The following is a 16,950-nucleotide window of genomic DNA, read 5'->3' as shown; positions in this document are numbered from 1 at the left end:
TTTACTCTAGTATCTTTGGCAAGTACCTACAATGCCACCTATGTCACTTTGTTACCGATATCTATACACATGACCTAAAAATTCCCTGTCTATTACTCAGAAGTCCATATTTACTGTAAGAATAATGACCGAACACCCAGAAATAGGCTCCAACTTTATCTCCATATTTTACACCACGGTTTGTTTGAACGTTTACCAGTTTGATCAGAATTAACAGTAGCGACACCACCCATGTTTACCCTTCACTGCTGTGCTAAGGTTTCATATCACAACAAATCATTACGTAGTTCGTCTGTGAATAAGCGGGTATGAAAGATGGACTTGTTGTATAAAACCATTTTGAAAATGGTGCAGTTGCAGTACTAAAATGAATGGAGGTATGGATTTAACTGTGCTTTGGGTCACAGATATCTTCCTTAAGGACATACTGATGTGGTGCTGCACCCAGTTATGTGACTTATTTAGGGGTTCGACTGTTGTCTGTTGTAGAATAATAATAATGTCCAGTGTCATACAACCGGATTAGTAATAGACTGTATCGAACACAAACCAAAGAAATAATAAAATTCTTACAAAAAATGTGTTATCAGTTGTATAGAAAACTTATTGGAACTCCTTGAACACTGTGTACCTCAAAATTTAACTACGACACTATTTCAAAGAACTTTGTTTGTACTGATTGACCAGAAGGAAGGGTTCCTTCATAATGCTGCCCACTCAAAAGTACATCTCACATATGTTGCTTTTCATTTAGTTGCAGGACAATTTGGATATCGATTCAGACAATTTTTATTAACTTTTTCGCTCTAGAAAAAACTAACTCTGAATTTTATGTTAACTTACATTCAAAAATGAAGTTTACATTTTTCATGTTCTTGTTTTTCCAACTTATCTATTTTGTGAATCAGGATGTTCTTGTTTGTCCAAATTATCTATCTTGTGAATCAGGATGCCCTTGTTTTTCCAACTTATCTATCTTGTGAATCAGGATGTCCTAGTTTTTCCAGCTTATCTGTCTTGTGAATCAGGATGTCCTTGTTTTTCCAGCTTATCTGTTTTGTTAATCAGGATGTCCTTGTTTTTCCAACTTGTCTGTCTTGTGAATCAGGATGTCCTTGTTTTTCCAACTTATCTATCTTGTGAATCAGGATGTCCTTGTTTTTCAACTTATCTATCTTGTGAATCAGGATGTTGTTGTTTTTCCAGCTTATCTGTTTTGTGAATCAAGATGTCCTTGTTTTTCCAGCTTATCTGTCTTGTGAATCAGGATGTCCTTGTTTTTCCAGCTTATCTGTCTTGTGAATCAGGATGTCCTTGTTTTTCCAGCTTATCTGTTTTGTGAATCAGGATGTCCTTGTTTTTCCAGCTTATCTGTCTTGTGAATCAGGATGTCCTTGTTTTTCCAGCTTATCTGTCTTGTGAATCAGGATGTCCTTGTTTTTACAACTTATCTGTCTTGTGAATCAGGATGTCCTTGTTTTTCCAACTTATCTGTCTTGTGAATCAGGATGTTGTTGTTTTTCCAGCTTATCAATCTTGTGAATCAGGATGTCCTTGTTTTTCCAGCTTATCTATCTTGTGAATCAGGATGTCCTTGTTTTTCCAGCTTATCTGTTTTGTGAATCAGGATGTCCTTGTTTTTTCAACTTATCTGTCTTGTGAATCAGGATGTCCTTGTTTTTCCAACTTATCTGTCTTGTGAATCAGGATGTCCTTGTTTTTCCAACTTATCTATCTTGTGAATCAGGATGTCCTTGTTTTTCCAACTTATCTGTTTTGTGAATCAGGATGTCCTTGTTTTTCCAACTTATCTATCTTGTGAATCAGGATGTTGTTGTTTTTCCAGCTTATCTGTTTTGTGAATCAGGATGTCCTTGTTTTTCCAGCTTATCTGTCTTGTGAATCAGGATGTCCTAGTTTTTCCAGCTTATCTGTCTTGTGAATCAGGATGTCCTTGTTTTTCCAGCTTATCTGTTTTGTGAATCAGGATGTCCTTGTTTTTCCAACTTGTCTGTCTTGTGAATCAGGATGTCCTTGTTTTTCCAACTTATCGATCTTGTGAATCAGGATGTCCTTGTTTTTCCAACTTATCTATCTTGTGAATCAGGATGTTGTTGTTTTTCCAACTTATCTGTCTTGTGAATCAAGATGTCCTTGTTTTTCCAGCTTATCTGTCTTGTGAATCAGGATGTCCTTGTTTTTCCAGCTTATCTGTCTTGTGAATCAGGATGTCCTTGTTTTTCCAGCTTATCTGTCTTGTGAATCAGGATGTCCTTGTTTTTCCAGCTTATCTGTCTTGTGAATCAGGATGTCCTTGTTTTTACAACTTATCTGTCTTGTGAATCAGGATGTCCTTGTTTTTCCAACTTATCTGTCTTGTGAATCAGGATGTTGTTGTTTTTCCAGCTTATCAATCTTGTGAATCAGGATGTCCTTGTTTTTCCAGCTTATCTATCTTGTGAATCAGGATGTCCTTGTTTTTCCAGCTTATCTGTTTTGTGAATCAGGATGTCCTTGTTTTTTCAACTTATCTGTCTTGTGAATCAGGATGTCCTTGTTTTTCCAACTTATCTGTCTTGTGAATCAGGATGTCCTTGTTTTTCCAACTTATCTATCTTGTGAATCAGGATGTCCTTGTTTTTCCAACTTATCTGTTTTGTGAATCAGGATGTCCTTGTTTTTCCAACTTATCTATCTTGTGAATCAGGATGTTGTTGTTTTTCCAGCTTATCTGTTTTGTGAATCAGGATGTCCTTGTTTTTCCAGCTTATCTGTCTTGTGAATCAGGATGTCCTTGTTTTTCCAGCTTATCTGTCTTGTGAATCAGGATGTCCTTGTTTTTCTAGCTTATCTGTTTTGTGAATCAGGATGTCCTTGTTTTTTCCAGCTTATCTCTCTTGTGAATCAGGAGAAATGATTGTCAAGATCAACTTTACCAAACCATTTCGTGGAGTAACCTACACAGATTACGACAGAACAAGTCCATGCAAGTTCTTTGGAGATGGAAGTACTTACTACGAGTTAAGAATACCATTAAAAGGATGTGGAACAAGGCAGGTATGACATCACACATTATTATTTTATTTATGTTATAAGTATACAACCATTTCACTGAAATCCCCTTGTGTGAAATACACCAATTTGTGTATACTATATCGATAGTTCACAGTTAAGTTGGACTTAATCACTTTGAAAATGAAGATATAAATATAAATTGTCTTTTTCAGTCCAACATCTTCCAATACATGTCTACCCAAATCATGGTAAAAAATAAATTTAGAGAAAAATAAAAAATATGCCAAGGCGTTTGTTCAAAACACCACTAACAGAAAGTTCTGTTTTACTTTTTTAAATGCTACATTTATTTCTTATTAATTAATAAAGCCTCCCAGTTGCTCAGCAGCAAGGTTTTAGGCTTAGAATGCTAATCTTATAGTCAGGTTTCGATACCTGTCATGGGCAGAGCACAGAAGCCCATTTTAAAATTTGATGATAAAGATGTTACACCTTTACAACAAATAAACTGATAGATGGAACACAATGAATTAAGTAGCTAAATAATGATTATTTTCATTGTTGGGTGCATACAGACCACAGATTTTTATATAACATGTTTCTAAATGATTTAAATACAAAATTGCTCGTGAATCCATGGTTCGATTATTTCCAGTTTTTCTAATAATATGTGAGGCACATACACAAAAATATCAAAGTATGATCAGCTTTACAAGTAATTCTATTATTTTCTACATTTCACATGGAAATTCGTAGTTTCACCGAAACGTGTTGATCAGTTTCTATATGAATGTTCTAGCAAGCACACACAAAAAAAGGTTTGTCCATACGATGTAATATTTGTATTTTATTTGCAGTGGGTGCCCTGTTATGAATTTGATGATTTGAGGGTTAATTAGTTTACGTATTGTTTAAGGATGTCTCCACTTTGGTACAATAAACCAATGCGTGAAACGTCAAGGTGCATTGGTGCGGTAGCATCGAAGGCCGATATTATAGACCTTTTGCTAAGCCCAATTAAACAACTTCTGAAGTGTAAGGTGAAACACAGTCTTATTATGATTTAAGTAGCATGATATCATGTAATGTTTATCCTAACCATTCTACACTGGAAGTTCTGTGATGAAACAAATCATTTTATCAATATTAAAGTAAAAAATGTAGTCTGTGATGGACGTTTGTACGAATTTATAATTACATATAAGGAAAGCAGTTTTTCATATCCTAAGATAACCTCTATGAATTTACATAACTTCCATCCAGTGGACGGCTACTCCGGCTAGTTTCTAAGTAATATTGTTATCACTTGATCCGCATAGCACATAAAAACAAATTTGTATGCAGTATATAAACAAACTTAATGCCTTGTATGTGTGTAATGTAAAAGTTATATTTCCCCCAGACGTCAACTGTTACAAAGTAAAAGTTATATTTCCCCTAGACGTCCACTGATACAAGGTAAAAGTTATATTTCCCCTAGACGTCCACTGTTACAAAGTAAAAGTTATATTTCCCCCAGACGTCCACTGTTACAAAGTAAAAGTTATATTTCCCCCAGACGTCCACTGATACAAAGTAAAAGTTATATTTCCCCCAGACGTCCACTGTTACAAAGTAAAAGTTATATTTCCCCCAGACGTCCACTGATACAAAGTAAAAGTTATATTTCCCCCAGACGTCCACTGTTACAAAGTAAAAGTTATATTTCCCCAGACGTCCACTGATACAAAGTAAAGTTATATTTCCCCAGACGTCCACTGTTACAAAGTAAAGTTATATTTCCCTAGACGTCCACTGATACAAGGTAAAGTTATATTTCCCTAGACGTCCACTGTTACAAAGTAAAGTTATATTTCCCCAGACGTCCACTGATACAAAGTAAAGTTATATTTCCCCAGACGTCCACTGTTACAAAGTAAAGTTATATTTCCCCAGACGTCCACTGATACAAAGTAAAAGTTATATTTCCCCAGACGTCCACTGTTACAAAGTAAAAGTTATATTTCCCCTAGACGTCCACTGTTACAAAGTAAAAGTTATATTTCCCCCAGACGTCAACTGTTACAAAGTAAAAGTTATATTTCCCCTAGACGTCCACTGATACAAGGTAAAAGTTATATTTCCCCTAGACGTCCACTGTTACAAAGTAAAAGTTATATTTCCCCCAGACGTCCACTGATACAAAGTAAAAGTTATATTTCCCTCAGACGTCCACTGTTACAAAGTAAAAGTTATATTTCCCCCAGACGTCCACTGATACAAAGTAAAGTTATATTTCCCCAGACGTCCACTGTTACAAAGTAAAAGTTATATTTCCCCTAGACGTCCACTGTTACAAAGTAAAAGTTATATTTCCCCTAGACGTCCACTGTTACAAAGTAAAAGTTATATTTCCCCTAGACGTCCACTGATACAAAGTAAAAGTTATATTTCCCCCAGACGTCCACTGATACAAAGTAAAAGGCCTGCAATATTATTCTATGAATTCCCTTAGATTAAATATCAAATTAAATAAACTTCATGTATGTCTTATAAAATTACCAGATTATGCTTCAACTGTACGAATCTTGGAAACTTAATTTTGATATAAAAATCAAACAATTTGTTCTTGGACAGCGACTACATCCATTACCATGTGAGCAACTTATAAGTCAAATGTTTTAGTTATTTACAACTGAAGCACGTGAGTTTCTTTATATGTGTAAAAACGGCTCGTTTGGGTTGAGAAAATATTTTACGTAGAGGAGCGAACAACGTTTCGACCTTCTTGTGAACCTGACAATGACCGAAGAAGGTCGAAACGTTGTTCGCTCCTCATCGTAAAAATAGTTTCTCAACCCAAACGAGCCGTTTTTACATATATATTTCTCTACAAGTGGTGTTCTCGACATCACGTGAGTTTCTTTGCTTCTAAGCACGTGCTATATTTTCTAGGAGGCTCCTCGTGTCTTCATCAATAATATTATTGTTCGTTTCCATCGATCGCTCGAGCTGGAAGAAGATGAAATAAAGACGATTATATGTCGTTACCCCCCACCGGTAGCCCCTCTGCCTGGAGCAGTTGTTCCCCCTCCGTAAGTACACGTTTTCATTTCATAAAACTTTCAGTGTGTCTGAAATAGTGTTTTTCTAAATGTTCAGCTAAATGTTATTTAGTATACAATCCTGATAAAATCCCAACAACCCCAGTGACACAGCAGTATAATTGCGGACTTACACCGCTTGATACTGAGTACCGATACTCGTGGTGGGCAGAGCACAGATAGCTCATTGAATAGCTTTTTCCTTAATAGGCCCGGCATGGCCTAGCGCGTTAAGACATGCGACTCGTAATCTGAGGGTCGCGGGTTCGCATCCCCGACGCGCTAAACATGCTCGCCCTTTCAGTCGTGGGGACGTTATAAGTGACGGTCAATCCCACTATTCGTTGGTAAAAGAGTAGCCCAAGAGTTGGGGGTGAGTGGTGATGACTAGGTGCCTTCCCTCCAGTCTTACACTGCTAAATTAGGGACGACTAGCACAAATAGCCCTCGAGTAGCTTTGTGCGAAATTCAAAAAACAAACAAACAATTTTCCTTAATTACAAACAATGAATAATGCAAACCTTTGTTTGTGACTTTACACAAAACTTTATATTTTGCTTATTTTAAAATTAATTACTAGCTATTTATTCTGGTCTGGTTTCAGTTTCTTAGATATTCACATTACTTTCCATGTCAATTCCTTTACACGTGCGAATCTTGAAAGGCGTGGAACCATAATAATAATAACCATAAACCTAATAATAATGGTACCATTATGCCTATCAATTTAGCGAGTGTAACATGCCCATGATTTTCAAAATATTGTGACTAATTTAATTCGATGAAGTCGGGTTCAATTACTGTTTTGCTTTAATTGCATTACTTTAACTTATACAGCCTATATTAATTTTTCCTTAAATGTCTTCTCCAGTTAAGAATGATAACTGTTAGCCCTTAAATGGCGGCCATCATCAACTGATACTGCTACCTACAACATTTACCCTGTTTAGGCATTAAATAGCAACTCTAAAACCGAAACGAAAACCAAGAAGGTAGTAGGGCTTAGCCCTCCCCCAAAGATCCGGGGTTCAGTTTCGTCCTTTAGTTATTATTTTTTAACATCAAACGTAACATGTTGCCCCGTAATGGTAGCTCACTGGAGGACTTATATCGCACACGTACTAACGTGTTTTTTTTTTTATGTTTTGCAGGTGGTTATTAATACTAGTTATTTCTATTTACGTTAACTCTGTGTTCGACTTTCAACAACCATCATCTGTTCTCTATATTTTTATAAAAAAGGAGCATTTAAACAAACACATTATTTTTTTGATGGCCCCCAGCAGATATTTGCTAACATGTTTGTTTTTGGTTTTCGAATTTCGCACAAAGCTACTCGAGGGCTATCTGTGCTAGCCATCCCTAATTTAGCAGTGTAAGACTAGAGGGAAGGCAGCTAGTCATCACCACCCACCGCCAACTCTTGGGCTACTCTTTTACCAACGAATAGTGGGATTGATCGTAACTTATAACGCCCCCACGGCTGGGAGGGCGAGCATGTTTAGCGCGACGCGGGCGCGAACCCGCGACCCTCGGATTACGAGTCGCACGCCTTACGCGCTTGGCCATGCCAGGCCTATTTGCTAACATGACACGAATTTTGGCAAACATTCAGTAAGCTTAAAAACTGGCTGGGTGATTAGGGCGCGTGTTCGAATCCCTGTCATACTAAATATACTTCTCCTTTCAGTCATGGGGGCGTTATTATGTGACGGTTAATCCCACTATTCGTTTGCAAAATAGTAGCCCAAGAGTTTGCGGTGAGTGGTGATGATTACCTATTTTCCCTCTAGCCTTACACTGCTAAATTAGGGACAGCTAGCGCAGAAAGCCATCGTGTGTAGCTTTACGCGATATTTGAAACAAGCACACAAACAAGATTCAGATATATGTGTGTGTGTGTGTATTATTTAATTTTTTAGGTTTTCAAATGTTCAGCAATTGCTATGAAATAATATAATATTTTTAATGAGGAAAAGGATTTCGTTTTTGTTTTTCTATCACGTTTATCAAGAAGGTTCGAGTGAATGTTGTGTCTTAATTACAGGTTGGAACCAGCACCGATCGTTCCCGCTGCCGTTACTCCTAAACTTTCTGAGATTGAGTTACTGTTAATCATCTGTGCAATATTGTTCTTGACTCTTTTGCTTCTGGGTATTGGCATTGCCTACTATTGTCTAAAGAAGAGAAACATAAAAGTGGTGCGCCGGAAGAAGGCCATGTCTTCTGCTCCAGGCAGTGTAATTACTAGGCTAAGTGGCGCCACCTCTATGCCCGTTATCGAACCAATGACCATACCACGAGTGCCAGGTTTATCTCCATCTGGGTCGGAGGCTGCCTTGCTGCCATCTGTGTCATCTCATCATGGATCGGGGGAGGCAAGCGAAACTATCCCCTCAGATTACCCCAGCGAGTCCCCCTCTCCCCCCAACTCAGTAGAAGATGGCGATGTACAGAGAAGTGTGCTAATTAGTGACAGCTCCACCTATCGGAAGGAAGGCTACGATATGCAAAATATGGCTTTTATTCCAGATGATGTGAGTGAAAGATCGGGATATCCTGAGGACACAGAGAGAGCTCAGAGCGTTTCATCAGTCCCCATTCCAACAGCAATTAAGTCCGAGTCCAGGATTGTGGCGCGTAGAGAACCTAAACCACGAATAGCTAAACAGCAGTTGCTAACCACCATCAACGAGCGAGAAGATTATCTACACACAGACATGAGGAGTGAGGAATTTGCCAGAATGACCATGACGCGAGAAGAACTTGAACCTCCTGCACCCAAATACGTTACTGACGCTCCCGTATACACAAAAACGAGACATAAACCTCCGTCCATGTCGTCTTATGCCCCTTCTTTGTACGGCAGTATTCCCGACAATGACAACAGATCACACACCGAGATGATAGAAACAGTGTCAGTGCGCAGACCACCTTCTGTGTCCTCTTATGCTCCTTCCCTTTATGGTAGCATTCCTGACAACGACAACAGATCGCATTCTGAAATCGAAACTGAGGCTCCTGTTAAACCATACGTTCGTAAGCCTAAAACTCAGGTAGCGACCATATCGGATTATTATCTTGACACCCAAAGGGTAACCGATATTCAGGAAGATACCACCAGGACCAGACAGTCAGTGATACCAGGTCTGGAACCGGACACAGAAACACGTTCTGTGTCCGAGATCATTGAACCATCTGAAGTTAAGGCTCTGGTCCCAGCTCCTCATACTCCAAAAATCACTGTCCAAAATATTGATGACGTTTACCTTACGACTCTTACCGAAACTCATGCCACAGAGCACGTCACTAGGCACAAGAAAGATGTAATGGAACAGCATACAAAACCACCTTCGACATGGGATGTAACCATACGTCATTACCCGCCTCATTCTCCAGGAGAACCAGGACCATATAAGCCACTAGATACTTTCTCTGAAATTAGCGAGAACCCTAAGGATACTGAGAAAATACTTACAGAACCACCAGTTCATATCCATTCCAAACCACCTTCTGAAATTACAGAAGGAAACAGAAAACCTCCAAACTGGGATATAATCTTTCGAGTACTTCATCCTCCACCGACAGAGGATGTCCACGAACTGACAGAAGAAGATAAAGAAAAGTGGAAGGCTGTGGTCAGCTCAGATACTACATTCTGTTCCCTTATTCAAGAGGCCACCACGACCGAAGAGTTTGTGAAGATAAGTCGTGACGAGCGTTATGAAAAGATGTACACTCCAAGAAAGTGGCAAGTAATCATCAGGATACTAACAGCCCCTGAGTATCTTAACCCTCCTGTTCACCCCGAGCCGCCACCGGATGTGAGACCACCACGATACAGAAAGAGGAGTGACCACGAGCCACGAAGTCGCAAGAGCTCCGTTCCACCAGTTCAAGGTTTTATTGGGGATCCGTCCCGTCCGGGAAGGTACTCACCAGAAAGTGTTCGTTCAAGACGTACATCTCGGTCAGTATCGGTCAAGGACTTAGACGTTCGTTCCATGACCGAGATGGACGTAGACTTCGCTCACGCTGACAGAGAATCGCTGTGGAGTGTTGACACTGGCTACACGTACAGAACCTCACGTAGCATCGGTGAAAGGTCGACCTCTGAATTCCTTGAAGACGTGCCAACTGTGCCAAGCCGCCAAACCTCCAGAGAGCATCCAATCTTGGAACGTTCCACATCTGAGTTCATTCATTCTCCTGAATTTATCCAGAGAGAGAACAATTTCTACAGTAGTGATGTAATCAACTCATATCGTCAGCCATCACTAACTGGAGAGCAAGGAAATCACGTAGGACTCTCCAGTAGACCAGGTATAGATAATTATGGTGCTGAGATTATAATTAATTCACCAATCATGAGAGCATTGAACAGTGTTGGTACCAATGAAGAACAAGAATTCATAAGTCACGCAGAAATGTCTTCGTACACAAAAAGAACTGTTACTTGACTTTACTTATAAAAGAAAACGTTTTGTTTTTAAAGGGTAAAACTAACATAATCTACTCTCTTGATAAGACTCGTACTGTCTTGCAAAGCGTGCGTTATCAGTGACTCATAGGAAACATCTCAAGCCAATAAGAGTTACATTCAAAGTTCAAGACTGGTATACTGAATACATTTTAGAACTTTAATAATATTCCTTGGCGGGACAACGCTTTTTTTGGGGAAGCAATTCTTTCTGGTAATGGAAACTTCAGGGTGTTTTCATACTTAAGCATTCCGTGTTCGGTTTCTCACACTGAAAAGATTAGTGTTTAGTGTGTGCTTATACAACATATTGTTAAAATACGTTAGTTTTTTATTCTTGTGTCATAAAGGTGCTAATAAAATATTTACGTTTTAAGAATGAGTTTATTATAAAATTACTGTTTATTAACTAAATAACACCTATAGAAGAGAAGACTGGAGACGGACGAGAACCCTCAACTCTACATAGTCACGAGCTCGAATACTGCCTTACTATTGGTTGTAGACATTTTTTAAAATCTCACTTCACAGAACAGTGTGATACCTTTTAAATTTATTTATTTTTATTTACACCATTATTCAGTTTGGGTCTCGTTTTTCTGTGTAGACGATATACATGTATATTTACTACCTAATCCATACAAAAAAATATATATAAATAAAACTAGCTTATCACCATTAGAAAATGAAGTCCACGTGGGAAATTTTTCAGGTGCATTGTGGGAAGACATGAAGAGATTGGATAGAGATGTGATTATTCATCCTAGATCCAAACCTACATCATTCTGTTAAGATTTAACTCAACTTATAGGAAAATGTAGCAATAATGTTTATGTGTATATATACGTGTAATGTACCTAACGGCTGTCTTGAAGGGAAATAATGTAATAAACATTAAATAATAAATAATTTACATGTCATGTTTGTTTTTAATAATACTTATTTCATACACAGAGAGTCATCACAAATAAGAATTTCCCAAAGTTATCACGTCCCAAAATAGCTAGTAAATGACATGTTTCAGTGCTTAGGACTTCAGGTAGCCAAGGTACTCTAATCCTCAGTGATTAGGGTGCGCATGTCCCAGCAGTCAGCGTGTGGGACTGTGGATGAAAAATAACACGGTTAGACACGTGCATTCTCAAGTGTAGGCGCATTATATAAAAGACAGGTAATTTCTTTTTATGGTTTAAAGGTTCAGATATATTCCTTGTGGTGATAGGTGCTGTCTTCTCAAAAGTAAAAAATTCCAAACTGGGGACTCCTATACTTGAAAGCTAGGCCTCGCTGTCATACATAAAGCATTAAGTGGTGTTCCATTTATAAATCCAATTCTCTAGTTGGATACGCAACAAAGAATAGAAAACATGTCATAATTATCGTTTCTATTCCAGTACACCCTAAGATTACGCAAAGGTGTTGCAAATGACAAATAATTAGTATTTTTAGCTTTCATCGAAGCGTGTTTTAAGTTTTCAAATATTTTCGCTTTCCTTAAAATAGTCTATATTCTATTTAACCTATACACCTGTGGCCCGCCATGGCCAGGTGAGTTAAGGCATTCGACTCGTAATCTGAGGGTCGTGGGTTAGAATCCCCGTCGCACCAAACATGCTTGCCCTTTCAACCGTGGGGTTATTATAATGTGACAGTCAATCCCACTATTCGTTAGTAAAAGAGTAACCCAAAAGTTGGCGGTGGGTGGTGATGACTATCTGCCTTCTCTCTAATCTTACACTGCTAAATTAGAGACGGCCAGCGCAGATAGCCCTCGTGTAGCTTTGCGCGAAATTAAAAACAACAACAAATAAAACCAGAACACCTACTGTGTTATCTAATATTAAATATTCTAATTAGCTGAACAATTGTTTCTAATTCTAAACTATATTTATATGTAAATATTAATATTTGTTATCAAACACTTGTCATTTTGTCAAAATGTTTTATCCAACTGTATCTTGAAAAATAATTAATCAAACCAATATATATATAATTTTATCGCTATATAACTTTACACATCACAACTTGATAAACTGTAGTTTTACCTATGATGAAATCTTTCTCGGTGGAATATATTCAACATCAAATTTTACACAAAGCAGCAATTGTTTTTATTATTCAGAATATCTAATAACTAACAAAATAATGGTTCTTATTGACTAGAAAGTCTAATAACCTTAACATTACAATATTTTATGTTAACAGGTAGATATAATAAATATATATTTAGTAACATAACAAAATGATGGTTGTTATGAGACAGTATATTTAGTAACATAACAAAATGATGGTTGTTATGGGACAGTATATTTAATAACATAACAAAATGATGGTTTTTATGAGACAGTATATTTAATAACATAACAAAATGATGGTTGTTATGAGACAGTATATTTAATAACATAACAAAATGATGGTTCTTATGAGACAGTATATTTAATAACATAACAAAATGATGGTTCTTATGAGACAGTATATTTAATAACATAACAAAATGATGGTTCTTATGAGACAGTATATTTAATAACATAACAAAATGATGGTTCTTATGAGACAGTATATTTAATAACATAACAAAATGATGGTTCTTATGAGACAGCATATTTAATAACATAACAAAATGATGGTTCTTATGAGACAGTATATTTAATAACATAACAAAATGATGGTTCTTATGAGACAGTATATTTAATAACATAACAAAATGATGGTTTTATGAGACAGTATATTTAATAACATAACAAAATGATGGTTGTTATGAGACAGTATATTTAATAACATAACAAAATGATGGTTCTTATGAGACAGTATATTTAATAACATAACAAAATGATGGTTCTTATGAGACAGTATATTTAATAACATAACAAAATGATGGTTCTTATGAGACAGTATATTTAATAACATAACAAAATGATGGTTCTTATGAGACAGTATATTTAATAACATAACAAAATGATGGTTTTTATGAGACAGTATATTTAATAACATAACAAAATGATGGTTGTTATGAGACAGTATATTTAATAACATAACAAAATGATGGTTGTTATGAGACAGTATATTTAATAACATAACAAAATGATGGTTCTTATGAGACAGTATATTTAATAACATAACAAAATGATGGTTCTTATGAGACAGTATATTTAATAACATAACAAAATGATGGTTCTTATGAGACAGTATATTTAATAACATAACAAAATGATGGTTCTTATGAGACAGCATATTTAATAACATAACAAAATGATGGTTCTTATGAGACAGTATATTTAATAACATAACAAAATGATGGTTCTTATGAGACAGTATATTTAATAACATAACAAAATGATGGTTCTTATGAGACAGTATATTTAATAACATAACAAAATGATGGTTTTTATGAGACAGTATATTTAATAACATAACAAAATGATGGTTGTTATGAGACAGTATATTTAATAACATAACAAAATGATGGTTCTTATGAGACAGTATATTTAATAACATAACAAAATGATGGTTCTTATGAGACAGTATATTTAATAACATAACAAAATGATGGTTCTTATGAGACAGTATATTTAATAACATAACAAAATGATGGTTTTTTATGAGACAGTATATTTAATAACATAACAAAATGATGGTTGTTATGAGACAGTATATTTAATAACATAACAAAATGATGGTTCTTATGAGACAGTATATTTAATAACATAACAAAATGATGGTTCTTATGAGACAGTATATTTAATAACATAACAAAATGATGGTTCTTATGAGACAGTATATTTAATAACATAACAAAATGATGGTTCTTATGAGACAGTATATTTAATAACATAACAAAATGATGGTTCTTATGAGACAGTATATTTAATAACATAACAAAATGATGGTTCTTATGAGACAGCATATTTAATAACATAACAAAATGATGGTTCTTATGAGACAGTATATTTAATAACATAACAAAATGATGGTTCTTATGAGACAGTATATTTAATAACATAACAAAATGATGGTTCTTATGAGACAGTATATTTAATAACATAACAAAATGATGGTTTTTATGTGACAGTATATTTAATAACATAACAAAATGATGGTTGTTATGAGACAGTATATTTAATAACATAACAAAATGATGGTTGTTATGAGACAGTATATTTAATAACATAACAAAATGATGGTTGTTATGAGACAGTATATTTAATAATATAACAAAATGATGGTTGTTATGAGACAGTATATTTAATAACATAACAAAATGATGGTTGTTATGAGACAGTATATTTAATAACATAACAAAATGATGGTTGTTATGAGACAGTATATTTAATAACATAACAAAATGATGGTTCTTATGAGACAGTATATTTAATAACATAACAAAATGATGGTTGTTATGAGACAGTATATTTAATAACATAACAAAATGATGGTTGTTATGAGACAGTATATTTAATAACATAACAAAATGATGGTTTTTTTGAGACAGTATATTTAATAACATAACAAAATGATGGTTGTTATGAGACAGTATACTTAATAACATAACAAAATGATGGTTCTTATGAGACAGTATATTTAATAACATAACAAAATGATGGTTCTTATGAGACAGTATATTTAATAACATAACAAAATGATGGTTCTTATGAGACAGTATATTTAATAACATAACAAAATGATGGTTCTTATGAGACAGTATATTTAATAACATAACAAAATGATGGTTTTCATTGGATAGTAAATTTAGTAACATAACAAAATAGTGTGTTTTATTAAACAGTAATCTTATTAACATAAACATAAAATGACTGTTTAATAAACATTAGATCTATAATCATAAGAAAACATAGGTTTCATAGAAGATTTAATAACCATAGGAAGGCAGTATGTTTTATTAGACAGAAGATCCAATAACTATAACAAAACAATGGGTTTATTAAACAGAATATTTTGCAGCATAACAACACGAGAGCTAAATATTAATATGATTTCCAAACTGTCATTTGAGTTACAACTTCTCAGTGAGTTATACTGACGCAAGGAATTCTGTTTCTTATTAGTGTTACTGGCCAAGGACAAATAAAAAGAATATGACTTGACTTATGTAGTGGAGTGTAAAATATACATAAAATGTTTTGATGTGTCTTTTACCCACACACTAATGTAATATTGATGTGTCTTTTACCCACACACTAATGTAATATTGACGTCATTAACTCATTCTGGTGATTGATTCATCCACAAAATGTTTTCTTCTGCTCTCTCAGTGACACAGCGGTATCTCTACGGACTTAGAACTCGAGCAGATGGGTTTCGATACCTGTCGTGGATCGAGCATAGATAGCCCATTGTATAGCTTTGTGTTTAGTTACAAACACAATATTTTTAAAATGCTAAAAAATAAATGTGAAACCCAATTTGGAGCATATTTTTGAAGTTTCTATATAAATATAGGATAACTGTACGAAAAAAAAAATACGTGTTGTTTTTGTCAAACTAAGAAACCAATAACAAAAGCGAATCAATCTAAAACAAATCTTCCTTATCCAAATGGGTCAAAGATAAACAATGTTGAAATATGTTAATAAAACTGGATTATATCATATTGATTGACATCCGGTTCTTGTTGGAGCCAGCCATTAAGACTAAGTATTAAAATCTGAACGTTTTTAAGTGTTTGTACTAATTATCTACTCTGTTATTTTTCACTATATATTTATAAGCAAAAGTTTATGCTTTGCTCTCGTGCAAATTAATATTCGAATAATAATGTTTCTCTTTGTAATATTAATCAGCGTACATCACATAAAGAAAGATGGTTCTTTAAGTCGCCATTACGCGGTGATAGTAGTATGTGATTTATAAATTTTAAAGACACAAACGAAAGAGCCGAGGGTCGCGGGTTCGAATCCCCGTCACATCAAACATGCTCGCCCTTTCAGCCGTGAGGACGTTATAATGTTTCATTCAATCCCACTATTCGTTGGTAAAAGAATAGCACAAGAGTTGGCGGTGGGTAGTGATGACTAGCTGCCTTCCCTCTAGTCTTACACTGCTAAATTAGGGACGGCTAGCTTTGCGCGAAATTGAAAAACAAAAAATTGAGGACATTTTTTGTTTTTACGGTAAAGTTCTACGAAATTCAACAATTATTCTGTTGATAATAAGTGGAACATTTCCGAATGGTTGGTCCAAGTTCGTTATCCTCCGTGTTGATGATTTGTACCAGTCGTTTAGAGTCATTCAATTTTTTGTTAAATCTTTTAAAGATAGATACCAGTTTTAAGTTTTCCCGCCATCGCTTCGCTTCCTCTTTGTGGGTATTTGGGTATGTTGAATACCCAGGAGGGTTAGGTGCACAATACCTCT

General features: G+C 35.4%; 1 protein-coding gene across 6 annotated transcripts in view; it reads left to right on the top strand.

The window, feature by feature from the left end:
* Positions 1-11,496, top strand: part of LOC143245276 (uncharacterized) — an 88,641-nt gene extending 77,145 nt beyond the window's left edge. For all 6 annotated transcript variants that reach the window (XM_076491440.1, XM_076491443.1, XM_076491439.1 and 3 more), the window contains 3 exons: positions 2,888-3,057; positions 5,950-6,089; positions 8,146-11,496. In XM_076491440.1, coding sequence (XP_076347555.1) covers positions 2,888-3,057; positions 5,950-6,089; positions 8,146-10,558 — 2,723 coding nt within the window. In that variant the 3' untranslated portion in view covers positions 10,559-11,496. The remainder of the gene's footprint in view (positions 1-2,887; positions 3,058-5,949; positions 6,090-8,145) is intronic.
* Positions 11,497-16,950: the final 5,454 nt, after the last annotated feature.

The sequence above is a fragment of the Tachypleus tridentatus genome, chromosome 2, assembly GCF_004210375.1.
Source record: "Tachypleus tridentatus isolate NWPU-2018 chromosome 2, ASM421037v1, whole genome shotgun sequence".
Lineage (NCBI taxonomy): Eukaryota > Metazoa > Arthropoda > Merostomata > Xiphosura > Limulidae > Tachypleus > Tachypleus tridentatus.
Note: the sequence above shows the minus strand (reverse complement) of the source record. Positions and strands in the feature narration are given on the sequence as shown.